This window comes from Haemaphysalis longicornis, unplaced genomic scaffold, assembly GCF_048455015.1.
Source record: "Haemaphysalis longicornis isolate Haplotype H1 unplaced genomic scaffold, Haemaphysalis longicornis Haplotype H1 scaffold_2, whole genome shotgun sequence".
NCBI classification, from domain to species: Eukaryota; Metazoa; Arthropoda; class Arachnida; order Ixodida; family Ixodidae; genus Haemaphysalis; species Haemaphysalis longicornis.
The window spans coordinates 66,854,008-66,881,096 of NW_027526295.1; the positions used below are offsets into that span (position 1 = coordinate 66,854,008).

At 50.4% G+C, this 27,089-nt stretch overlaps 1 protein-coding gene across 6 annotated transcripts in view; it reads left to right on the plus strand.

Moving 5' to 3' along the window:
• Window positions 1-27,089, plus strand: part of LOC144168958 (transformation/transcription domain-associated protein-like) — a 137,810-nt gene that overhangs the window by 67,681 nt on the left and 43,040 nt on the right. For all 6 annotated transcript variants that reach the window (XM_077697953.1, XM_077697957.1, XM_077697955.1 and 3 more), the window contains exons 16-27: window positions 1,399-1,646; window positions 3,975-4,028; window positions 5,311-5,349; window positions 6,070-6,166; window positions 6,264-6,358; window positions 10,810-10,975; window positions 12,672-13,287; window positions 13,712-13,812; window positions 13,880-14,073; window positions 16,293-16,585; window positions 22,152-22,545; window positions 23,311-24,348. In XM_077697953.1, coding sequence (XP_077554079.1) covers window positions 1,399-1,646; window positions 3,975-4,028; window positions 5,311-5,349; window positions 6,070-6,166; window positions 6,264-6,358; window positions 10,810-10,975; window positions 12,672-13,287; window positions 13,712-13,812; window positions 13,880-14,073; window positions 16,293-16,585; window positions 22,152-22,545; window positions 23,311-24,348 — 3,335 coding nt within the window. The remainder of the gene's footprint in view (window positions 1-1,398; window positions 1,647-3,974; window positions 4,029-5,310; window positions 5,350-6,069; window positions 6,167-6,263; window positions 6,359-10,809; window positions 10,976-12,671; window positions 13,288-13,711; window positions 13,813-13,879; window positions 14,074-16,292; window positions 16,586-22,151; window positions 22,546-23,310; window positions 24,349-27,089) is intronic.

The following is a 27,089-nucleotide window of genomic DNA, read 5'->3' on the forward strand; positions in this document are numbered from 1 at the left end:
CTTTTTTTGTACAGTCGAACCCCGCTACAACGAACGCCGCTTCAACGAAATTTCCGCTTCAACGAAATATTTCCAATTCCCCGTCAGCTAGCCATAGAAGTCAATGCAACAAAGTCCTCGCCACAACGAACCATTTGTCTGGCTTGCTTTCGCTTCAACGAAATTTTAGATGGTTTGGGCTGCGTTCGAACAATTATTTTACAATAAAATAAGCATAGCGCCAGCCATCTGTAACTTTTTATACATTCAGGACGCTTAGTTTCACCGAAAACATGCGCGTTGTGACCACACCGCCACCCAAAACAAAACAAAAAATAACTCATAGGTGCACGCCATTGCTTCATGGTGATAACGATGTGGCTGGCCGTCTTTACACGAGGCGCAGGCCCGCTTCGCCAAGGCGGAGCCCCAGAGCTACAGCCAATCCGTATCCAGTTGAAATTGCATTAATGTGCTCCGCTGCTGGCGCGGCGCCGTCATGTATGCGTTGTGAGCAGCTGTCCTTGCTGTTTTCCTTCAACCATTCTTCATAGCCAAGAGCAAAAGTCATGTTTGCGTGTTTGGTCTTGAAGCCTAGTCATCCTATCTTAGTCGCGGGCGCGCGGTCATGTTAAATGCAAGCGCGCGCGTCTTGCCGGCCAAGGTCAGTAGCTGCCGTGCCCTGTCGGAGGATAAGATAATGGCACTGCTCCTGCCACAAGCGAGAGGGGTGCTTCCGACGGCCTAGCAGTTATCTGCAAGTAATCAGATCGGTGGGCACGCCTTGTTGTACAGCGATACGTTTTGCGCCTGCATATCTTCACCCCCCTCCGTAACGCGTTCTTTGGGTGGTGAAAAAACAGATAACCATTGGTATGTTTGTTATACAAATAAACATGAGTTCTTGCGCGTCAATCCTTTTTCTAAACATTGTATTATGCTGCCAATGTTGCGGAAACGTACGGGGCTATTTTTCTGGCCTTTCCGTGGTGTGTTGGGGCAGATTTCGCCTCAACGAATTTTCGCTTCAACGAAATTTTTCGCACGTCCCGTCAATTTCGTTGTAGCGGGATTCGACTGTAATTATAAAGTTAGTGGTCCGGAAGGAAGCTACGCCGACAAAACTTGGCAGAGATTACTGAGGCACTTCCCAGTGAAAAACTTCGCAGGAGATGGAGACAAAAGAGGGGAAGTGGAGAGATGTGTGTCCATGTCTTGTGTTCAGTTCTTCATTGTTATGTTAATGTGCCGACTAATCCAAACTTGCGTTGTGCTTAAACGCACACCAATGCAGCCAAGCAGTTTCCGGAAGAAGGAATTCCTGTAAATTTACGACACTGTGCTCCTATTAGTTTTGACGGCACCTGTACCTCTTTGTTGACGGTAAGGGCCGTAAACTTTCCGCTCTTGCCCGTGCAGGGCCCCTGGAGGAGAAGCAGTTCCAGCCCAAGGAGACGCTGGTGTTCATCCGGCTGGTGAAGTACGCCCTGCAGGCCCTGGACGTGTACACCCTGCCCCCCACGGTGGGGGGTACTGGGGGGGCAGCGGGTGGGGTGGCCGGCGGGGGTGCTGGGGGAGTTGGGGCCGCCCACACCCGCAGCGCCGCCATCCAGTCGGCCGTCCGCTCCAAGGAGGAGAAGGAGGTGCTTGACCACTTCGGCGGAGTGGTGAGTTTTCTCACCGTTGGTTCCCAAAGCGAAAAAAAAAAAAAAAATGCATTCGCAGGTTCTAGTAGCAGCTACGAGGTGAGGGCTGTGGGAAAACCGCGCTTTGGCATCTAGTGGTGCTTGAGAATGAGAGGCAAACCCAGGCATCCTTATCAGCGAGCGTCTTGTTCCACCAAGCTTACAAAAAGCACGAAAGTGCTACACACTTGTGTATATCAGTCCTTCGTCTCCCCTTTATTGCATTACTGATCTGAACCACATGACATCCCACAAGAGGTTCGAAGATATTTTACAACAAGAACTATACGCAGCTTTTTTGTCAAATTTGTCAAGGAAGGAAACCCACAAGCGGAGCGACCAGCCATTATTGGCGGCGAAAGGTCGATTTGTCCATGACCACCAAAAGTAGGGAACGCCCTGTTGGCCGAATGCTTCCGAGAAGGGCTTGGAAGTGGCACAATGCGACCGTAAGGCTACATTTGTGTTGCTGACATTTTTCTCGTACACCCGTCAGTGGGGCTCTTAGATCATCAGTCTCAGACTCGCCAGCGACTTCGTGAGAAACAAGTGGGCATTTCTTTTGTACGTGTACTTCTACAGTATGGAGAATCCTTGGGCTACCCACGGACACAGTAAGTCCGAGACTGGAAATTGTCTCGTGTGGCCTGGTACCCATGGCACCACTGTCCTTTTGAGCACTGGGAGGGGGTGTCAAGCAGTGTTGAGGGTGAAGGAGTGTGAACAGCTTCCTCGGCTTTTCTGGGGTGGAAGTTCGTTTTCTTTAGGAGTGTTGCATATTCTGGGGAAGATGGCATTTTTGGGATCGTCTGCTTGCAGGAAGTCGTACTAAAATAGGCACCGCATTGTTGATATTCTGTGCCTGGGTACAGGGTGAAAGCAAGGTTGCGCACTTGTAGCAACTCTCTGTTGTGGCGGTTCTGACAGGGCTGATGATGCATGCTGATGAGCAGCAAAATTGGCGCCTGTGAAATGGTTATTGATTCTAAGGCATCTCAGGTGCCATAAACACGTTCATGAGTCGCACCTAATAGTAAAGTGCATTCACTTCCTGGTCTGGAGGCTGAGTCACGGAGGTTGGCAGTGAAAGAAAGGCATTCATTGCATTCATTTGAAGGGGGCACATGGGTCTTTGGGACCGAAAAATTGCCCCAAAAAAGCATTTTTTAGGTATAATTTTTCTCTTGATTAGCACAGTTTTTCCACTGAAAATTTCGGAACAGTACCACGTACTTCCAATTTCAACACAAAAATTATAAAAAAAATTAATAATTCCCCACTTCTTCGCCACAAGTGGCATCAGAGTGACAGGAAATTTTTAAGAGGTACATCCCAACATGTGGTAAAGCTAGGAAGATCATTTCTTTTGCACTGTGAAGCTGAATGTTTGAGCGATCCAATAAGGAAAGCAGATTTTGCACTTTGTGTTTCAGTAGTTGTTTAATTTGCACTATTTTTAATTGGTTAGCAGGAGTACTTCAAACCTAGAAGTTAGAATTGATGTAAACTTTTATGCGATCGCAAAACAAAAAAAACTGCTTCCCATACTTCGTTCCCCACAATTTTGGGTATCTATTCATGCCTTTGTGGTAATTTTTTGTTGAACAGATTTTCTCCCATTGTCCTCAAGAACAATCAAGGAACATTTTTAATTATCTCGGGAACTAATGACCTCACATCAAAACTAATTCGATATTTGAAATCACAAAAAAAAAAAAAAAAAAACTAAAGAAGTGGGAGGGCCATCGGACCCTCCCACTGCTCTACTGAAAGATTGGGATTTGGGCCAACGAGGGGTTCTTCGGTACCACACTATGTGACAGAGAGTGCATGGCTCTAGACAGAATTTACAGTTGTATGTGTGTAGAGTTGGGTGTATGATTGATATGCCAGGCGGAAACAAGTTCGTCTGGAGCTGCCTGTGGATGACCATTTCCTTGCAAGACATCTTGAGACGTAGAGCCAGAAAGTTTCTTTGCCTCAAGTGGTAACCTCTTGCGGATAGCTCTGTGTCTTGGGCTTACGGAAGTGCAGGCTGCAATCCCAGAAGCAGACGCCCGGCACACGTGAGCTCAGGCTGCTGCATGAGCTGCCGCATCCCTTTCCAGGAATGTCGTCGAATGGTGGAGGGACAAGAGTGCCGCACTCTGCTCATGCACTCCCTTTTTGTTTGCTCTTTGTTGGCTCGTTGACTGATTTTGGGCTTACGGCAAAGCTCTTTGACTGTAGTAGGCTGGTGTGGTAGCAGTGTGGGCCGGTGGGCACAGTGGGGAACCATCCTGAGCCCGCTTTGTGCGAATGTCCTTGCAGTTTACCATGATGAGCCAGGCCACCTTCAGGGAGGTCTTCTCCACCACCATTGAGGTAGGTGGGCACCTCCTGGGGTGCATTTGCCTTGGCGTGGCTAGATTGTGCCTTAGCTGGGAACATGTGGGCAATGTTTGGATTTGTGAAAACCTCCTTTATAACCACGAAGAGTTTGTTTTTGCTCTCATTATTGTTACTTATAAGCAAGGAACTTTCTAGGTGGTTTTCGAGGTTATGAGCACATAGGAGTACAAAATGCCAGTTCACGTAATGGGAGGTCCTTGCCATTACCAGTCCCAGACTCGCTGTGGATTCCCCAAGAAGCAGTCTGGCATTTGTTTTTCACATATATTTTTATGGCATGGGGAATCACTCCTCGGACTACCGTGGACTATCCGTGCTAAGTCAGAGTGCCTCAATGTTTTATGTGTAGGGAGGTTACTCTGCCTTATCTATTTGAATGGCTTGGTATTCCTAATTCAACATTGTGCTCTGGCTTTGTGCACTTGAAAGGACAGGCCTGTTGACAACGAGATCAGTTCCCGACGGGGCACTCATGTTCTTAAAGGAGCACTTACACGAAAATTTTATGTTACACTTTTATTGCTTTTATCGATGCTTAATGGTCTGGCGAACCTGAAACAGCACTTCAAATACTTCAGTGTGCGATAGTTAATCACATTGAACGGCCTGAAAATCGTTTGTTTCAAATTCCCGCGCTTTCATCCCGAACGGCGCATATGACAGACTCCCTGCCTGACCTCACCGCTTTGTGCGGATGTCACCAGCGCCCGCTTGAGAAGATGTTGCGCCCGCTCGCCGCTCGTGGGGCCGCACGCGTGAAGTGACGTCAGGAGCTTTTGACGAGCGCTGTTGCGTCACTTTTTTCCTCTCTGGGAGTGATGTCACGCTGATGTCCATTTGCTGAGTGCCGCTCCGCGCGCTGCTCCGCCAGCGCGATAAATGAGATCCAATTGAACTATGTTCTTCGCGTTGCAGGCCGTTCATATTTCAGCCAGGGTATTTTGTTGAGTGAAGGAAGCGAACTGTGAAATAATATTAACGCCTAAAATTGGTGTCAGTGCTCCTTTAACAAAACTCCACTTGGGTGAAATATGAAGCTCCCGGCCAGTGATGCCAGTGAAAAGGTCGATCAGGTGCGACTTGCGTGCCGTGACAGTAATGAAGGAACATAAGTTCCCTTGTGCTACCCTTTGCTAGCTCGAGGCTCAAAAGTTCGCTTTCCCTAACAGGGCCTGGAGTTGTTTATCAAAAGCGACTTTGAGCACGCTTTGAGAATGCTTGAATGAAACTTTTTCCCTCTCCCCCGTGTGTGCAGTATGTGGTCGAGCGGCTGAACAAGAACTCGGCGCTTCAGGTGAGTGGCTTGCCTGGTGTCCGGTCACGTTGAGACGGGAGCGGCGGAGTTTTTAAATATGCACCAGTTGTGAAACTCCGCTTCAAAATCCGAGCCATTCGTTGTAGTGGAGGGGAAAGCGTATCAGTGCGGCACCTGGTGTGGCAAAAACTGAACCTTGCTAAATATTTACTTCTTAACACAACTTCATAAAACAAACCCGAATTTTCAAATGATGACACATTGAATTAGACAATGTTTACTTACGTTTCAATATTTTTTTTTCCTTTATGACCTACAGCAGCAGCTGCATGCGCTTGAACTTTATAATAACTTTCTCTTGACAGTTGGCAGGCTGTCCAATGCCCCTAGAGTTCCTGTATATATCTTCCCTAGGGGAGCACCCATCCACCATCTTGAGTTCCAAAGTTGTGCGGAAAAGCCACCCATCACGTATGTGGGTGGCTCTTCCAGTTGCAGTGGCGGGCATAGTCCTTTAGGCTAGCGCGCGGTGGTGGGACAGGTCGTGGAAATGAGACGCGCAACTCTGGCGAAGCTAATACAGGAAGTCTACTTGCTCCATGCTTACCTTGTTTGCACCCCCCAGGGGCAGGAGGGACAACTGCGGACTGCTTTGTGATATGTAGCGCCTGTAATGAGTTTTGCAATTGGTGCGTATTGAGCCGTTCTGGTGAGCGGAGCCCTCTCCTGACCCGGCCTGCGTGGCGCTGGTGCGTGCAGATTGTGGCCAACTTCTTCCTGGCCAACCGTGCCACGTCGCCCATCTTCGCCACCATCCTGGTGGAGTACCTGCTGGAGCGCATGGAGGAGATGGGAGGTACGATTTGGGGGAGGAGGAGTGCTAGGTGGCACCACGATGGACGGGTTGCTGACCCTTCACCCCGCCATTTGCTTCTCTCCATGTACTTATGCAGCCAACCCGGACAAGTCCAACCTGTACCTGAAGCTGTTCAAGCTCGTCTTCGGCTCCGTGTCCCTGTTTGCTGCTGAGAACGAGCTCATGCTCAAGGTGGGTGCCAGAAAACACCCACTGGGGTGCAACTGGGAACGGGTCGTTTGTCAGGCCATGTTTTGCATCTGTCAAGCAAGCAGCATTTTCTTTTTCTTTTTTGTACGATTGAATGCTGACCCTTCAAGAAGCATGCTTGGCTTACCCCTATTTGTAGGGAGTTGTTTGCCTTTGAGTGAGACTGGCATTGGCGGTGCACATCAAATGGATCGACTTGGATGTGGATGACTCTTGTGTTGCAGCAGTTAAGCGTAGTCCCTGTGCATGTCGTTACCTTTTCCTTCGTGAGACACAGTCTTCATGCAGGCACGCATTCATCTTAGCTTGTAGTGATCCAGAATAAAACAGAAGGCTCATGGAGTGCAAGAGTAAAGAGAAGGATTAGGCCATCAGTGGAAGAACAGCAGCCGGTGGACATTCTCTGGAGTTCTTCTCGACCATTACAAATCAATATAACTGGCTGCAACCAATCGTTCTGTCCTCCATTTTTGCATAGCTCCGTGCCCTTGCAAGTTTGTTGTTAGAGGTAAGGTCAGCACGGCACTCGCATTTCGCTGCCTGCACTCATATTTATTTGACAGGGGACTAGGGAGGCTGAGGAGATACAGTGGAACCTCGTTCTCCTTTGACGTGTGATAGTGCCTTGGGAGAAAAGGGGCAGGAAAGGATGGTTTTCAGGGCAGGGCCCCTCATTGCACTAATTCTCCTCAAAAACAGTGTTTTATGACATGTTGTACCGACATGACATACCCAGTATGTATTACACGTTCGTTGCAGGCACGAAGTCTCTTCCCACTTCTGTCTTTTGCAAACAAGCAAATAACGGCATAATCTATGTAGGTTTCTTCTACACACATGCAGTGGTGACTATGCTTTGTGGCAGTGTTTAGATTTGAGAAATGCTGGTTAACTTAGAAGAGACAGTAGGCACGGGAAAGCCCTTGGTTGGAAAAAATGGGGGCATGATTTAGATTTGCTGTTTCATTGCGTTGTGTCACAATCATCATAAATAGGCGTTGCGTCAGGTGAGTGGTGTACTATCTGGTAATTTTTACACATGCGGCACCAGGCTTTATGATACAGTGGTAGCTGTAGTATGTGCTTGGCCTGTGCGAGTACTAGCACGAAATGTCAAAGCTGTAATAACTATGTAAAATACTTTCTGTGTATATGGAGATATCTCCCAGAAGGTTTCAACATTAACCATTCAGTATTACATTTTTTGAATCAATTTTAACCTTTGCACGCACCAGAGAGCTCAGGACGGATACCCTTTTGACATTGGCACCGGCATGGCACGTTGAGTGACGTAGCCAAGGTGCTGGCTGCTGTCGGCGCCCGCTGCTCTGCCTTGCGTACCACCTCACATTTTGGGACTGACATCATGCTGCCTGGTGTGTGGGGTCACAGCCGGTCTGGGTGCACTTGCTCTCTCTTGTGCGTGCGTCCAGACCAGCTGTGGCGCGATGAGAACAGTGACGTCAAGAGAGCCGCCACGGTTGCTCAGTGTCTATGGCATTGTGCTGCTGAGCCCAGGGGCACAGGTTTGTTTCCCGGCCGCGGTGGCCAATTTTCTGATGGAGGTGAAAAGTAAAATAGCCCGTATGTTTCGAGATTTCGGCGGCCGTTAAAGATCCCCAGGTGGTCAGAATCAATTCCGGAGCCCTCCACTACGGCACGCCTCATCGCCTGTGTAGTGTCGGTGCGTTAAACCCCACAATCAATCAGTGACGTCAAGAGGGCCGTCCTGTCATGGCGGCCGCCTCGGTGTTAGTTTAAACGAAGCCGAAACTGACACGAATAAACGCGGCTGTAAATACCGTATTTACTCGCATAATGATCGCACTTGCGTAATGATCGCACCCTTGAAGTTTGTCACCAAAATTTGACTTTTTTAATTTCCCGCACAATGAATGCACCCTGAACTTGCCGCAGCAGTATGTCATATGTGTGCCAAGTCTAGCTGATAATGATGATCATGCTTACCTCTGTTTCCTTTCCTTTCAAAGTAGACATGGCTACGTTATTGCCGCAGATTTGCTGATATTAGCGATATCGGCAAGCATGCGTTCAATATTGATGAGGAAGAAACTCTCACTAAGTGCACATAATGTACTCACAAGACAAAGAAAAAAATGCGCTCTGCTTGCTGCGTCGGCCCCCATGTCTGTTTTGATGTCCCGCACTGCGACAGCAGCAGCTACTTATTGGTTGCCCTGTTATCACCTCGCGGGAAACTCGTTTCTGTGCATTCTGGAATTCATGAAAACACTGCATTTTGCATCACTTTGCAGAGCGGTTGGCGGTGGTATGAGGAGTTTTTGTTATGTTTTTATTATGTTTATTATGTTCATGAGACCTATCGTAAAAATTCTGATCCGCAACTTGCTTGCGTTTTCTGAGCTCAAAAGTTTTTCGCGAAAAATATACCCCACGTAATGAACGCACCCCTAAATTTGCATCACATTTTTTGGAAAAAAAGTGCGATCATTATACGAGTAAATACGGTAAATATTTGCACTGCGGTTGACCATCTAAAGTGCCATTCTGTGATGACTGGGCTGCTAGGCACCCATGGCAGCGAAAGAAATGTAACACCAGAATTTTGTCAGTACTCCTTTAAGAATTTGAATTCTAGGTATTTAACTGTGAAATCAAATTACTCAGAAGCATGATGCATAATTTGTAGGGGTGTGTGAATATTCGAAACTTCGAATATTCGATTCGAATTTTTTGGTATTCGATTCGATTCGAATGACACTTTTATGGTTCGAAATATTCGAACCACCCAAAACTTAAAAAAATAAATAAATTCAGAGCGTGTCTCAGCAGCAAAGTGGCGAAGCATATACACGGCGAACGGTGCGTGCTTTCGCAGACTGTATCGGTGTTGTTGTTTTCTGCTCGCGAAAACGCTGTGCGCACGCCAAACGCGCGCTGACACCGCCGGGAAACCACCCCCACGCTGCGCGCGGCGCGGCCGGCTGCGTCAACATGGCGTCGGCTCCAGCCGCGAAGTGGCGCGGGCGTTCGAGCGACCGTTTCTAACCGCTCTTTAAAATGCGGCTCAAGGGAGACACGAAGTTGCTTGTGCGGTAAAGGAGCTGATAATGCATGCGCAAACAGTACTATAAAACATCATCCGCGCCTCTAGAAAGCGCCCGTAAAATATTTGCCGGGGTGCTAAGCCTAACCATCTCCGGCGGAGCCAAGCCGGCTGTCTCGATCTCAACGCAAGTAGTCAGGCTCCTCCATTCTGCCGCGCGCGTCGTGCGTCATTTTCTGACCGAGGTAGGCGCTACCGCGGGCGTGAAATCGTCGATGCGGGCGTGAAAATACAGCGCTCGCAGAGCCGAGGCGAGCAAATCACGTGCAAAAACGCACCATGCAGTTCACGCTTGACTGTTGCGGCGTGTAGCGAACTTGGGCACAGCGATTGAGGAGACGAGCGCGAAGCTTTACGTGCTCCAGAAAGGACTGCTTTGCGACATGGGGGTTAAAAAAAGCAGAAGAAATCACGAATTTCTTCACGCGAAAGTAAGAGAAGAAATAAACGAAAACTTTTTTCAGCTCTCAATTTTTTGGTCTGTGTTGGTTCATACGAATTCCGGATGATACGAATATTTTTCGCGGTCCCGCAAGATTAGTATCATCGAGATTTTACTGTATCAGCGCGCGGCAATGTGCACGGGCTCGGGCATGCCAGCCACTAGTGTCTCAAGTGAGCGGCTACTTTCGGTATCTGGTGGAGTCGTGACGAGCAGGAGGTTGTCACTGCTCCCCGAATATGTGGAGCTCCATGTTAACATTTAAGTGAGTACAGACCTTAACCTGTTGAGTGCAATGGTATTGTGTAATTTCTAATTTTACTTTGTATGATTTGTTGTGCAATAAAGTTGCAGTTTTTGTGAGTCTGGATGGTGAAAACTTTAATTTTACAAAAAATAATAAGTATTCGTATTCGAAAAATATTCGAAAAATATTCGATTCGATTCGAACTTTGTTTTTATTATTCGAATTCGCTTCGAAATTAAAAAATTGATATTCGCACACCCCTAATAATTTGTGCTCCGTATTGCGTGCACATTCTTTTTTACTGAATGTTCATTTTTAGCATTGGGATGTTTAAATTTCTGCGGTTTGAGCATTCTTGTTTTGCCTCTGTGTGTGTGTGTGTGTCTGTGGCAGCAGTATTGAACGCTCTGTGTAAAGGATGTGCGGTTTTGTGGGCATAAAGGACAGGAGAGATCTGTTTCTATGAGGGCATGCACTCCGGCAAAATCGATTCACGGTGTCCAGTTTAGGAAGGGACCAAAATGGGCTCACATTGGGTGAAGGCTACCGATGCTCATTGCTGGCACGGAACTGGGGAGCTGTTTTGGTCCACACGCAGTGTACTGTGTGTGTGTGTGGGTGTAGGCAGTGCTCCCCTCACGGTGCCCCTGGTGCAGCCCCACCTGCACCGCATCGTGAACCGGTCGATGGAGCTGGCGCTGAGCGCCAAGGAGCCGTACAACTACTTCCTGCTGCTGCGGGCGCTGTTCCGCTCCATCGGAGGGGGCAGCCACGACCTGCTGTACCAGGAGTTCCTGCCCCTGCTGCCCACCCTGCTGCAGGGTAGGCTGTCACCTCCTCCTCCTCCTCCCCCTCCTTCCCAAGCAATGCTGTACTCAGCTTGCGCAGAGTTGTGTGTTTAGGGTTGTAGTGTTATGCCTGAATTTCAGAGGGAGGGGCTGAAGCGAGCTGTAAATACCGTCAAACGCGAATATATTCAGCTCCAAAGAGATCGCGAAGTAGCTCAATATGCTGATAATTTGCAATGCAGTCGAAACTGGATATACAGTGGAACCCCGATAATATGACTTTCAAGGGGCTGCGCGAAAGTGTCATATGATCTGGGGGTCTTATTATCGGGGGCATGAGTCAGTGCCGGCCTAGTAGATGGGCTCACGTGACAGGTGGGCTAAGAACATATTTAAGGGGGGATGCGGCTTTAAACTTCCAAAAAATTACCAAAGCATCATTTTTTTGAAATCCACATATTCAGCTTCTTTTGCTGTTTATAGCAAAAAAAAAATTGGCTGTGTATCTGCTCCTTTCGTTGCAAATGTTGATGCAAGACGATAGTCGACTGCCGCTGTGACAAGTAACTGCATTCCTTCTCTTTCCTGCTCACCACTCATGCTGTTCCTATCTCGTCTCGTTCCTTCCAAGATAACATTCTAGAGGCTTGGTCACTCCGCGTTCCGCCGCGGACTGGCCGGAGTTCCGCTGCTGCCAGTCGGGTGCCTCGATGCCAGCACTGCCCTACAGCGGAGACGCGCGTGAATCGAGGCACCCGACTACAACGTTTATAGAACCACGTTGCCCCACCCCACGAGCGTTCCAAGCGGAACGCAGAACCTATCTAGTGAAACTTCTCGTTGCTGTTGCCGTGTGATTTTTTTAGGAATCCGCCAGGTAGCGTGGGCAATGGCAGGCGACCGTTTTCTGCAGTTGATGTAGTATTTTTTTTGCTATCTCTAAAAGCAAGCATCCGTAAATTTTTTAATAAAGGAACACTGCAAATATCACTAATGTATTGATTTTCGGCCTTATATTTGCGTAATGTCTTGTTCTTGTTAAACAATGTTGACAAGTATGAACATCAACACCAGACTTAGACGTTTAGATTTGGCTGTGAGTATATGACTATTAATTGGCGTATTCATGGGAGGTTGTGGCCATTACTACACCAGGGTAGCAATGGAACCGAAGATGGTAGGTGTAACATTAAGGGACAAGAAGAGATCGGAGTGGGTCAGGGAACAAATGCGTGTTAAGGACATATTAGTAGAAATTAAGAAGAAGAAATGGACGTGGGAAGGGCATGTAATGCGAAGGCAAGATACCCGTTGGCCACTAAGGGTAACAGAGTGGATCCCTAGAGAAGGCAAACGTGGCAGGGTATGGCAGAAAGTTAGATGGGCAGATGAGATCGGGGAATTGGTCGCAGTTAGCACAGGACCGGGGTAATTGGAGATTGATGGGAGAGGCCTTTGCCATGCAGTGGACGTAGATAGGCTGGTGATGGTGATGATGATGATGATGTAAGACTTGCGCAGGTAACGCCTCACTTTGGCCGGCTGGCTGAATCGAGTGACATACGGACAGACAGACAGACCAAAATTTTCCTGTTCAAGTAGCCCAAGAAAGACTATCGTCTTTAAAAAAAAAAGGTGTGCGTTAGAACCGTGCAGATACAGTAGTTGCGCTCACTAGTGTGCCCCGTGTCGTCCGGCAACTGATCGGCCACCGGGGGTGAACCGTGCAGGTCTGAACGGCCTGCAGAGCGGCCTGCACAAGCAGCACATGAAGGACCTGTTTGTGGAGCTGTGCCTGACGGTGCCCGTGCGGCTGAGCTCGCTGCTGCCCTACCTGCCCATGCTGATGGACCCGCTGGTGTCGGCGCTGAACGGCTCGCAGACGCTCATCAGCCAGGGGCTGCGCACGCTGGAGCTGTGCGTGGACAACCTGCAGCCGGACTTCCTGTACGAGCACATCCAGCCCGTGCGCGCCGAGCTGATGCAGGCCCTGTGGCGCACCCTGCGCAACCCCACCGACAGCATCGCCCAGGTGGCCTTCCGCGTGCTGGGCAAGTTCGGCGGCGGCAACCGCAAGATGCTCATGGAGCCCCAGCGGCTGGACCACTGCGACCGCGGGGACGCCCAGGCGGGGCCCTGCATCACGGTCCACTTCCAGGACCACAAGAGCCCCGTGGCGCTGCCCGTGGACCGCCTGGTCGAGACGGCCTTCAACGCCCTCAAGGTGAGCGGCACGGACGTCTTCTACCGCCGCCAGTGCTGGGAGATCATCCGCGGCTTCCTGGTGGCCAACCTGCAGCTGGACGACGACCGCCACTCCCTGCTGCAGCTCTTCTCGCACCCCAGGTGGGCCCCGCTCCCTCTCGTACGGGAAGGGGGATGTCTGTTGCCAACGGGCGTCCTTGATTATCAGTCCCGGATCGTCCGCGGACTGCCCGAGACGTGATCCGGCGCTCGATTTTCCCATGTATTCGTACGGGACTCCCAGTCCAAACACAGTCCTCGGACTGCCCGCGGATCGTCCACGTCTGGTAAATCGAGGATGCCCAACATGTCTACGCTGGCATTGGCCCTTGATTGGGCTGTAATGGGCCAGGTTGAATGCAGCCGTCCGTTACGGGGGTGGCCGAAATGTTTCCCAACTTGACGGTGGGAGGTTTCATTTTGTTTAGCGCCATCTTTGTGGCTCCTGTCAGGGGATAAAAGCTGGCCCGGTCATACTTCTCTCTTGCAAGGCACAAACATCTCCCCCCCTATCTTCCCATTGCAGCTTTGCCACGGGCGAGATAGCACAGGTGCAGAGCTGCCCATACAAGTGCCCTGATGCAGAGACGCGCAACATCCACCGGATGGCCCTCACCGGCATGTTTGGTGAGCCTCCTCCTCCTCTGCCCCCCCGTCCCTTGTTGTGCCTTCTGATCCTCCCTTCCTTATACAGCGTCGGCGGCCATCAAGGAGCTGCACAGCGAGGTGCTGCCCTTCCTGGTGTCGGTGGTGCACCAGTACACGCTGGTGGCAGTGGCCCAGCAAGCGGGGCCCCTGCGGAGGCCCCCAACCCAGGGCCTGGACCCCGGAGTGCTGGTGGACGCCATCGCTGCCATCATGGCCCACGAGGAGAAGGAGCTCTGCAAGGCACGTGTCGCTCAACACCAAGGGGGGAAGAGGAAATTGGCCGGTTCACGGCCTTACCTTGGCCTGATGTCGGCAGGGGTAGTGTGTTGAGGGTGATAATGAATGGACGAAAGAACAAAGCAGGGCTGCACAGGCACGGGGGAGCTAGCAAACTCAGTTTCGGGGGAGTCGTCTCGTGACCAGTGCAATGATTGGGCAACGGGCTGTATGGCTCCCTTTCTATGTCACTTCTGTGACAGCGATCTCGATGCACAATTCAACTCACATAGATGGCCCCTCTGTGGCTTGAGCAGGGGTGCAACAGCTGTGTTAATTGTGCCATTTCAATACAGTTTCATATTTTTGAGCCGAGCTGCGCCAAGATCATGAAATTCGTTTAAATTGCGCCACGCTGCACCAAGAGGCCGGGCTAGGTGCAAAATTTGTTTCGCTAACTTCAACGAAGACTAAAGGATGTGTTGTCAACCTGACGCCTGTACGTCAGCCAGTACAATCCAGTCATGCAGACAACCCTATGGAGGGAAGAAAAGCTTTCTTTCCTCCATGTATGCCGCCTTTGCCTCTTTTAGTTCACTGTACCTATGCCGAAACTGGTCACTCCAAAGTGCATGAAGGGACTCCAGTGCAGGAAAGTGCTTGACGGGCCACCGGTGTATCCGATGAAAACATTCTCCTTTTGGACGTCACTACACTGTGTGGTGGAGTGCTGTTCAACGCACTGCCTCTTTAGCAGTAGCAGAGCTCGCTTGAATGAAATGTTGTTAATATGTACCCATTTTGCGTACAAATGGCAGAAGCACAGAGACTGGTTGAATAATGATTTGACTTTAGAATGAGTGCAGTTACCCCTGTACTGCTGAGCATGGGAAAATGGCAAATACTTGATAACAGGCACTAACGAGCTCACCAATACATCTATCTCCAACTACCTAATCTCGATAAGCATCTTCAGCTATCTGCTCAGATGCGTCTGTGGCATAGTGCTCTTGGTGCTGCTGTAAACGTACTGCGCGCATCTCATAGGCGACAACATAAACGTTTGTTGACGTGACAGCCAAGTGCACCACAAAGGGACAGAGTGCCTGGCGGTTGCAGTAACGAAAGCTGCTTGCCGTATATGTGCCCATGGACGCGAGTGGAGCGGGTGCGAATCATTTTCCCATGCAAACGAGCTGCTACGGCGGCACATAGCAAGTGCCCTGGCAGTGACAGCATGAGCTTAGTAGGCGACACATTGCACAAAACTAGCAGGCGATCAAGAACCCTTGAGCAGGCACTTCTATAGCTTGGTGAACTGTAAAATGCCAAAGGCAAAGCATTTATGTCATACTTGGATGTTTAGAATTGGCTGTGGGTATAAGACTATTGCGCAGATAACGTCTTACTTTGGCCGGTTGGCTGAATTGAGTGACAGACGGACGGACAGACATACAGACAGACAGACCAAAATTTTTGTGTTGAAGTAGTCCAAGAAAGACTACCGTCTTTAAAAAAAAAACGGTGTGCGTTAGAATTGTGCAGATACAGTAGTTGGGCTCGCTAGTGTGCCCTGTGTCGTCCGGCAACTGATCGGCCATCGGGGGTTAACCGTGCAGGTCTGAATGGCCTGCAGAGCAGCCATTCAGTGTCTGCAATTATGTCTGCAGTAGTTGTATCTGCTGCTAGTTAGCTTCCAGTGGTATTGAAGAATAGTTTCATCTTTTTTGTGTCTCGTGTAGCCATATGCTGCTCAGGTGGCTATTTGGTATGCAATTATGGTAGGGCTGGTGATTTATAAGGGCACTTTCGAGTACAAATAAAAGTATCGTTTGCAGTTTTTATACAATTCCTTTTTTCTTTCTTTCTTTGATATTGTACATACTTTAAGCAGTTTCATGAACCTGCTTTGCAGGTTGGCACAGATACACCACTCCTTCTGGGTTTCTGCAGAATTCATTGGTCACTTTTGCAGTTCCTTGTCCACCGAAGCTAAAGTGTATCTGCACTGACGTTAAATTTTTTTGTGCATCTTTTGCATTGAAGTGCTCCAAAATGGAGGTACTTATTTCCCGTAACCCGTTCCAAATTTGTATTTTTCTGCTCCAAAACCAACACTTTCCTGCTCCGAATATTGCTCCAAATGCGATTTGGAGCAATGTTGCACGTTGGGAGCTCACCTCGGGTGGCGGACAAGAAGCCCTCTTCCCAACTGACCCGATGGTCCCCCCTAATATGTGCAGGTGGGCCAGCTGGCCCTGCTGCTGATTGTGGAGAACACGGCGACGGTGGTGCGGTCGCGCGAGCGGGCCTGCCAGCTGCCCTTTGTGGAGTACCTGCAGGAGCGGCTGGTGGCGCTGTGCTACGAGCGGGCCTGGTACGCCAAGTCGGGCGGCTGCTTCGCCATCAAGTGCATGGTGGAGCGGCTGCCCCTGCGCTGGGTGCTGGCCCACCAGTACGTCTTCCTGCGCGCCCTGCTCTTCGTCATGATGGACCTCACGGGCGAGGTCTCCAACGGGGCCGTCGACCAGGCCAAGTGCGTTTCTTCCTCCTCTTCTTATCCTCACTCCCAGCCCGTCGCCTATTTTATTGGTTTGTGCAATGTGTGCCACTTCTTTTCTCTCGTTACTGACACTGCGTTACTTTAAAGGGTGGAAAATATTTTGCAGCACCGACACTGGAAAAAACGAGTGAGGGAACAGTTTTTACTTGCACTGTCTGCGCTGATGCAAGCAGTGCAGCATATGTTCCTTTGCTATGTGTTGGCCTGCATGACAGTGCACTCATCTGCACCAGTTCAGGTAAAGGAATGCCTCTAAGTTCTGGTGGTTTTATCACGAGGAGGTTTTCTATAACATACTTGCAAAATCCGACGCACATGCTCACGCACACTCAAGCGCGTGATATCCAACACAGAAAACCAAGCTCTTTCCTTGATGGTGCTGCAGAAGTGGCACTGACGCATTGGCTCTTCACCTGGGCCTCTGCTACCTCATGCACGAGTTGATTTTTTTTTGTTTGGCCACAATTGTGCACTTATCGTACAGAGGACTGCAGGCACATTTCTTGCAGCATATCACCATCCATCCTCTTGATCCGTTCTTTACTTTGCTGCTGTGCTCCCTGAGATGGTCATTAAGGGGGGACGCGGGTCTTAGAATGGTCAAAAATGGCCAAAATATCGATTTTGAGAAAATCCAATTTTTGGAATTATTGTACCTTCAAGCACCTGCCTTCAAAATATCAACGCGAAATTCCATCGGGAAATACTCTAAAATCATGTTTTGAAACGCCTCGAGGGCCACGAAATGCCCAGAATTGGGCAAAAGTTGCTTCAAATTCCCGCGCGCCCCGCGGGCGAAGCAGCCGACCGATCGCCGCCATCTTGGTCTTGTTTTGAAGCTTGTTTCTTTGTGCGCATTTTGCGATATCTCAAAATGGCGTCGCTTGAGTAGAACGACCGGCCTTGCCAGTTTTCCGAAGGCACCTTCTCGGCCGCTGATTGACTAGAGCGGGCGCGCGCGGTTTGAGTTCGCCATACGACCCCTCCCATTGGTCGGCGCGACTGCTGTCATGGCGGTCGCCATCATGGCGTCTGCTACGCGCGTCTGACGGAGTCCGCTCTTCTGGCGCAGCGCTCGCTTAGAGCAGTTTTTTTTTACAGTTTCTTCTAATTCTTCCATCGCGTACTTTCGTGAATGATGCCAGGAGACGTACGTTTGAAGAAGACGACCCTTCATGCGCACGGGAAGCGAAAGCGTCGTCCGCCTATCCCAAGGTCGCGTGGTGCGACTTCGGGCCGCTCGACTCCGCCGGATGAGAATCGTTCGCCGCCTCGTATTGCCTCGCCTGCCCCATCGCCTGACCAACCACCTCCGGAATCCATACCTGGTCCAAGCACGTCCTGCCGGCTTGACACGAGGTATTACACGGCGGAGGAGATCGCCGCGCGTACGGAACACGCGGACGAGGTCAAGCGCGGAACGGAGACTAAGTCAGCAACGCAGCGGAAATTCGACCTCCTTGAAGTGGATTTGGCGCACTCAGAGGAAGAATCCGGCACAGATTTTGTCTTAGTGGATTTTGCAATGGTGAAGGACCTTTTCGCGCACGTCAGGTGCGGCAAGTGCGGGCTGGCGGCGCCGGATTTGAGGAAGCCTGACCGGCAGTACGGCCTCGCCGTGAAGCTCGAGGTGACGTGCTCGATTTGTGAACACCGTGTGGAACGTTTTTCCTCGCCAAGGACCGAAGGATCTGGCAATGTCACTCTTTTTGAAGTGAATATGAGGGCTTTGAAAAGTATTCAAAGCATGGGGAAGGGGGTGACTGCTCTTTCAGATTTTTGTGCTGGTATGAACTTGTCCCACAGAGGCCTGCACCACAAGACATTCCAAGCGCACTTGAGGAAAGTGGTTCAGGTTTGCGAGGACACTGCAGCAGCCTCTGAAGCTGATAGTGTGCGTGCCATCAAGGACTTGTACACCTTGGTCAGCCGCCAAACAACATAGATGATATGTTTGATGGCACGTGGATGACAAAGGGACGGTTGTCACACATTGGAGTGGGCTGCATCATTGGAGTGTACACCGGCTTGGTGATTGATCATGTAGTCCTCTCTAACTTTTGCTTAGGTTGCACCATCAGACCCAAAGCTTCAGATGAGGGCTACGAAGATTGGCTGGCAGACCATGAGTGTCAGCGAAACATTGACTGTGGTGCAGGACGCATGGAGGTAGAGGCAGCCCTGATAATGTTCAAGCGCTCGCTCTCCAAGAATGGGCTGCAGTACACAACCGTGATGTCCGATGGAGATAGCCGCACCATGCACGGCTTGAAGGAAAAAGGCGTCTATGGGTTTATCCCCTGAGGCCAAGAAAGTTTGCCTTCCAGCTACATTTATTTTCCCCAAAAGACTCTTTTGAGGGCCAACAACATGATGCATTTGCGGAAAACGCACTGCGCAGTGTCCCACCCCTGTATCCTCTCAAACTTCCAGCATAAAAACCGCGAATGAAATAGCCTCACCAAAGAACAAAAAAGGGGGGCACCTAAAGCAAGTTTCACCCTCACACTTTTGCCGTACACAATATTCTGGGTACCACAGTGCACTGTAATAGATGATGGCACTTCACGAAGGACTGTTGCAGTTTTCACGACGCCAGCAAGACACCACCAGATTTCACAACGCTAACAAAATGCCAACAGATTCGAAGTCGATAAATTTTGCTAAATTCCTGTTGGGGTCCGTTACTTGGCCTTTTGTATCTCCAGTTCTAGTTGACATTTTTGGAATCCAAAGACAGATTTGAAAATGGGAAGAACATGTCTTTGTTACTGGGAAATTTTGAAGCTACACTACTGATGGTTCATCTCATAACACATGGCCAAACTTCAAATGCAGTTTTCTCAGTTTCATATTTTTGGTCACTTCCCTCAGCCTTACGCAGCTTTTTGGAAACTTATTTTTGCTTCATAAGGTCAATCTTGGTACCATTTTTTTCAGTACAGCCTGAGGCAGCCGATGACATTCTTAGTTTTTCTGTTTAGGCTACGCATAAATGATGACTTGCAGTTATTTTGATGAGCCAAAATATCCAATACTGCCATTTTTTGTACTTGACATATTTTTTTAGGATGCCGTGACTTTAGAGAAAAACGAAGAATGTCATCGGGTATGGGAACTCTCTGGCTATCCATTCATGTAATTAAAAGCGACAAAATGCAATGCGAAAGTTCATTAAAGCTGCGTAAGAAATTACCTAATTGCGGTTTAGACTTTGTATGATAACTTTTGAACTAACAGCACCAGCTCAAATATAATTGCATATTTGAAATCTACAGAGAAAAGCACATCAGTGTGCAAATTTTCATAAGTTTCTACCCATAAATAAAAAAGTTAGTTTTAAGACCCTCGTCCCCCCTTAAGGCAATGCAGTCCTAGGACCATTGTGTCAGCACTGCTTATGTAGCACATTGAGGAAAGGGCTTGATTTCCTGTGTCGGATATCAAGTGATCAAGTGTGTGTGAGCACATGTGTCAGATTGTGCATGCTTTAAGATTTTTACGAATTTTACGTTGGAAAACGTTCTCGTAACATAACTCTTGGAAGTTAGCACCCTGTGTGGGTTCCCTTGCTTCATAGTGACAGGCCCAAACTAGCTCTTTTGTTAAGGGGTGGATTGGAAGGAAATGAGCTTGACAGTAGGAGGCTAGTTGGTGTACCGTATTTTCACGCGTATAACCCTCCCCTGCATATAATTCGCATGCCCACTTTCAGCCCGCCAGAAAAGCAAAAAAAAAAATCCTCGCGTAATGCCCGCACATTTGATACAGGAAAGGCTGCACCAAAGCCACTGCTCAAGCAACACATCACATACTATGTAGACAGAAAAAGTGTATATTTAGCAAGTAGAATACTCTGACTCCAAGGCGAAAGTCTCAATTCACTCAGTGTCACTTCTCTCGCTAGTGCTATCACTTGAGTTGCAGTCCTCACTGTTGTTCACAAGGTCATCTTCACGGCACAACACGCTGTGCAGCGTCACGGCATAACACGCATTGCCGTGAAGCTGCACTAAAGTAGCAACCCTGCATATTATCCGCGCCCCTACTTTGCCACTGAAATTTTCGCATTTTTGGTGCGGGTTGAATGAATGAAAAGTCTTTATTGTGGAATGGCTCTTTGGCCTAATAGGGGGGGAAGAAGGGTGTCGGAGAAAAGACAGAAACAAAGAAAGAAGAGAAAGAAGTGCGTACACACATGCGTGTACATGGTATACATTTGCAATCACATGCGGCGATTGATGCCTGCCTCGTGAGCGAACGCCCAGAGGGAGAGCAGGGTGTCGCGGCTGTTGTTGTTGAGGGTGGTCCATTGATGCAGAGTGCTGATGTGCGGTGGCAGGTACTGGGCACGGAGGTCCCGGTAGCCAGGGCACTCCCACAGCATGTGGGTCACTGTTGGGCACACTTCCATGGTGCATGTGGAGCAGCTCACTATGGGGCCCTGTTCGTGGTCGCCGTCGTCGCTGTCGTCGTCGGTAGCCCCGGGCCTGCATCGGTGGTGGGCCCGCCATTTGGCGAGCACGTCTGCTGTTAGTGCGGCCCCCGCACGTGTCTTGTGGATGAGGACCTGAGCCCCCCGTGGCAGTCCTCGGGGCAGTGGGTGGTGGTTGGTGGGGATGTGCTGCCAAAGGGCGCGCCTTCGCTCCCTCTTGGCTGCCAGAATTTTGGCTCTTGGGTCGGGGTCGTCTGGTGCGGGCATAGTCTGGGTCACCAGGGCGGAGCGGTCGTCCATTAGCTCGCTCGCCAACGCCTGTGCGGCTCCATCGCCAATGCCACCGGCGTGACCTGGTACCCAGTCCACCCTCACCTCCACTCCATATTGCTGGTACAGCACTGTGCTTGCCATTTTGATCCTGTGAGCAAGCGTGCTAGTCCTGGGGGTGCGGCCAAGGATTTTTATGGCCTCTCTGCTGTCTGTGTAGATCACCACAATCTCCCCTGTCTGCCTCAGTCCCTCGACGGGCCTCCCCACAAACCCCGTCCACTGCACACAGGATGGCGGACAGTGAAATCTGGTCTGGGCTGGGTCGGTGCTCATGCACGTGGATTTGTCTGCATGTGCCGATTGGGGAGATCGCAGCTAGCCTGGCTCTGCGCGTGATGGGGTCCCAGGTGGCTGCCGTGAACACAGAGTTCCGGGTTCTGTCAGTACAGGCAGCTGCTGCTCTACGCTCCGCTTCATGATCCTGCTGATGGCACTTTTTGGAGAGTGGTTTGGGAAGCTTGAGGAGCACATCGAGCCAAGGCTCCAGCAGGCGTGGCAGTTTGGGTGCATCGGGGGGTAGTTCTTTTGTGAGGGTGAGGAGTCCTCTACCCGCAGTTGTATTTTGCCGTCGTAGTTCATGGCCTTCATTGTGTGCCTCGATAAAGGCTTTGAGGGGAGGGAGGCCGGAGTACCTGTAGAGTTCTTCAGTCCTCGTGTGACGCGGCAGGCCAGTTATTGCGCGGAGTTATACGCGCGAAAATGCGGTAGCCAAATAGGGTTGCCGCCAGGGGCGAGAGGTGTCGCCAGCGGCCGACGACGGCTCTCGCGCAGGGCGCACCTGGAGAAGATGCTGGTGGCGTGCGGGTCCCCGCTGGGTGCGGACGCGGGCGAGGAGCTGCGGGAGGCGCAGCGCAAGTCGCTGCACGAGGTCTCGCTGGAGCTGGTGCGGCAGGTGACCTCGCCCAACAGCTGCGTGCGGCAGCAGGCCATGCGCTCGCTGGAGCAGCTGGCGCGCGTGTCGGGCCAGTCGGTGGCCGCCCTGATGGAGCCCCACCGCGAGGTGCTGGCCGACATGGTGCCCCCCAAGAAGCACCTGCTGCGCCACCAGCCCCTCAACGCCCAGATCGGCCTCATGGAGGGCAACACCTTCTGCACCAGCCTGCAGCCGCGCCTGTTCGCCCTGGACGTCAGCGTGCCCGAGCACAAGACCTTCTTCACCGAGCTGGTGGGTGCGGGCATGAGTGCTCGGCAAAGCCTTTATTGTCTTTATCGGTGCTTACTGGCACCGGCCCCACAAAAGTGAAATGTGTCACAAAAAGTCTGGCTCCAAGTGAGCCTGAATCACTTGAGCACTTCCTTTGGAAGTCCCATACCTATGCTACGTGGCCTTTTCAAAGGCATTTGAAGCGTTTGTTCGGCAGCCAATTGCGTTCATCATAGGGCAAGGAAAGAAAAACATCAGACCAAAAGTCCACCTCCACGTGTTCCTCCAGAATCACTTGATGAGCACCTTCGCAAGTATCATATGTGTGCTACTTGGCTGTTTCTTAGGCCTTCTGAAAGCTTTTGAACCAATTGTCGATTGAGTGAGGCCTTAACTACCAGTAAGCTGCACTTGTAACTAAAAGTGCTGTCAATTGAAAGTCAATTAAGCTGTTTGGGTTGGTGTTACACAGAGGATAAGATTCCTTTGTTGCAAGAGGGAAATAAGCTGCTCCATGCTTGTCCGCTGTGGTAAAACTGTAGTCCTTCCAAGTTTCATTCAGTAAAATTAGCTAGGAAGTACGTGCTCAATCACAGGTTATAAACAAATGTGTTCTGCTTCGTAAACTCCTTGAACTGTGCCCAGCTTTGGTGGTCATCCTTCTTCAAAGTAGGATGGAAGTTACTGAATTTTTTTCCCCGTAAAGAGCGAGTCTTAATGAGTGAGCACACAATTCCTCGTGAGTGTCGGCATGGTTTGCGACTTCGTTGGGCAATGTGTGTGCAGGTGAGCATGTGCGAGGCGGAGGACCAGTCGCTGCTGAAGCTGCCCTGCTACAAGGGCTGCAGCCCCGCGGCCCTGACGGCCCTGCGCAAGGCGGCCCTGCGGGCGCTGGCCACGTGCCACTACCTGCCGTGCCGCGAGCGCGTCTTCCACGTGCTGTACCGGGCACTCAACGCCCGTGACCCCGAGCTGCAGGAGGCGGCCTTCCGCTGCATGGCCGACTTCGTGGCCGCCTGCACCATCGACATGGACATGGTGCACAAGGCCATCCGCTCGCTGCTCATGCTGCTGGGCGACTTCCGGCAGCTCTCGCTCAGCGTCATCCAGCGCCTCAGCTACCTCACCCAGCTCTTCCCGCACACCTTCAACGAGAAGCTCTGCGACCAGCTGCTACAGCACCTCGGCTGCTGGCTCGAGGTGGCCGCCCGCACGCCGCCCCCGCAGCAGCAGCACCAGCGGGCGGCCGGCGCCTCCACCGAGGTGCGCCAGTGCGCCGCCATCATCGCCATCTTCCCGCAGATCCCCGCCGCGGGGCCGGCCTTTGTCAAGCCCCTGGTGACGCTGGTGCTGCGCCACGAGCAGCAGCTCATGGTGGAGGCCGGCAGCCCCTTCCAGGCGCCGCTGCGCCGCTTCCTCGAGCGGCACCCGGCCACCGCCCTGGAGCTGCTGCTGGCCGAGCCGCAGGTGCAGGACGAGCAGCTGAACCGCTTCGTGGAGCAGCTGCTGCGCGAGGGCGAGCCCTTCCGGGCCGCCCTGGAGCGCAGCCCCGCCCTGGGCGAGCGGCTCGCGCAGCTGCTCGACGAGGGCCCCGAGCCGCTGCAGCGCCTGGCCGTGCGCCTGGTGGCCGCCGTGGCGCGCAAGGAGCCCCAGTTCCTGGCCGAGCGGCCCGCCCTGGTGGCCCGGCTGCGCGCCGTGTGGGTGTCGGACGCCTTCCAGTCGGGCGGCGGCGGCCTGGCCCAGTGGCGCGAGCCCAAGCTGCTCTGCCGCTGCCTGCTGGGCGTGGTGCGCCAGCGGCCGCACGAGATCGAGCTGCTCTTCCAGGTGGGCCCCGCTGGCCGCTCCCTGGCTGGAGAGTTGCACGAGCAGTTAACAAAATGAGCCCGCATGATATCTAAATGAAATTTTGTCAGTATGTTCGAGGCTTGTGCAAATATTCGATCAAATAGTAGTGTGATTTTCACACCAGATTTCTTTTTTTTATTGGGTCAATTTCTGGAGGAGGAGAGGGAAAAAGCCGTGCGAGCAGCTTGACAAGCTCTGTCCCCCCTCCTGGCTACAGCAAGTGGCATAGCACTGACAACAACAACAATAACAAAAAAAAAATAATAAATAAATAAAACGAAACCAGCTTTTCAATACGCAGTATACAAAATAACAATCAAAAATAGCAGTTAATATATTATACATAGTCATGCAACAAAAATCATGGGCACATGGAACAATAATAAGCACAAGAAATAAACAGTATACATAGCAATATTAATTTGACGTAGTGGTAAATCGTACCATGGCAACGTAATACCACTTCTATATACGCGCTAATTATCCATAAAGAAATACGAACGTATCCGATGTACAAAGCAATAAAATTCTCACTCATACAAAGTAATTTAGGTCAGCATCCGAACAGTAGCGTAGGAAAAAGACAACAACAATAGGTTATCATGGGGAATCGTATGTAAGAAACATGTTTCTCAATTTTCTAGTATTTAGCTGGAAAATATCGATATTTTGTTTTAGGTAATTATTTAAGAGGGTAGGAATTCGGTGTTTTACGGTTTGCAAAGTGTAATTAGTTCGGTATGCATGCACAGTCCAGTGTTCTGGATTTCGTGTGCTATATTTTGTCGGTGTATTTTTATTTAGTTGGCCAAGAATTTTCAAAAAGTTATGTTGTCTTGTGTCCTTGATTAATGCTCTACATAGGTAGTAATTATAAAGGTGTTCTGCGCTCAGTATTTTAAAAGTTTCAAATAAAGTCTGCACCGGGAAATCAAATGGAGAGTGAGTAATTATCCTAATTGCTTTCCTCTGTAGCCTGCACAATTTTTGTATATTGCTAGAAATGGTTGTACCCCAGACAAGCACGCAATAATTCAAGTAAGGCAGAAACAATGATTTGTACAACAGGAGATGAGTCAGCATGCCTAAGCACCCTCAGATTTCTCAAGGCTAAATCGCTTTCAGGTCGCCAAAACAATGCTTTAGACTATTTAGGGTGTGTTGCTGGCAGAACTATTGATCCAAAACAGCTTCAGCAGGAGCTCTGCCAAGAACCGAAAGCAAATAATCGAAGCAGTCAGTTTTTGGCAACTGGGGTCTCTCATGAACAGAATGTTGACACAAGTCTGAAAAATGTTGCCGGTGTGATATCGCTGTGTGAAAACGCAGAAGTTCTAGTTTGGGAAGATGTGCTCCAAACTTGCGCTTCGTTGCTATGGCCTGACCAGAAGAAATCGCAGCTCTGAGTCTCCACTGGTGTTATCCAGTGCAGGAGCAGCCTGTAGTTTTGAAGATGATCTAGCACGTCAAATAACACCAGCATGCTGTTTTCTGTGTTGTTGTACTCGGTGACTGAAGCCTAGTCTTCGGCTGCTTGTTTATGAGTCCTTAGGCTCGGTGTTGAGTGCACACAGTGCTTGATTACTTGCTCTGAGACGTCTGTGAATGACACGAGGGGCCAAAATGTCAAACTGCTGGGACTGGAGCAGCTGGTCCGCCGCACTGATTGTCCTCGTGTTCATAGTCCACTGTGGCACTCACTGGCTCTTGGCTCGATCCATGCTGATCATAGCTTTAAGATCAGCTATCTGTGCCCACTGTGCTGACATGTAACTTATGAAAGTTGGCTGAGCGTATGCTAGCATCAAGGCTCACATGGTGGCTTGAGGGCATGGGTTTGTATCATCCTGCTCAAATAGGCTTTATGCCCAATTTCGGCTCAGAAGATGGCCTGGGAGCATTCTCTGCATCTGTGATCACAGGAGGACACATTTCTCATATTCACTGTATTCTTGCCCTAGGTGTAAAAAAAGCATACGGCAAAGTAAGCTATCAAGCTATTCTCACTGTCTTGGGGGCCGCCGGTAATGGTGTCTTTTATTGAATCTTTCTTACCACACTGGACATTTTCAGTGAGAATCTCACGACAGGCGGCAGGCTCCTTTTCTGCATGTTGCGGCATACTGCAAGGCTCTGTCCTGGCACCAATATTATTCACCCTGGCACTTTTCCTGCTTGCCTGGATTGTAGGGGCTTTGGGAGACGTGAAATGCCTGATGTATGTGGACGTTGTCGCTGGCTACCACTTTGAAACATTGGAGACCAAGAGCAAGCTCTTCCGAATGCCATGACTACCGTCACCATGTGGTACAAATGTGTGGGTCTTACCCGCACCACTAGGCTACAAACGGGGCAGTCAGCGAGGGAGGCCTCCGAGAGGCGAAGCCGTAGTGTCTGATCTTGGTGCTAATGATTCTGTGTGGACGTGGCGGCGGCAACATGGATTAACGACCAGTACCTCCCCCAGGGGAAGCACTATGCTCAAAATGGTGTGATGGAGAAGGCTCTGGGGTGAGAGGAAGCATTTCATGGGGGGGGGGGAAGTGGGAGAGGATCTCCCCACTGTCGCGCCAGCTTGTGTGACATCTATTGCGGGGCAGGTGCAGGTGGGAAGTGATTAAGACGATCTATTGGATCTCCTCTTAGTAGAAAGCTATGAAGCCCCATTGGGTGTTTTCTATGTGGAAGATATAGCACTTTTGGGATAACGCTGATAACGT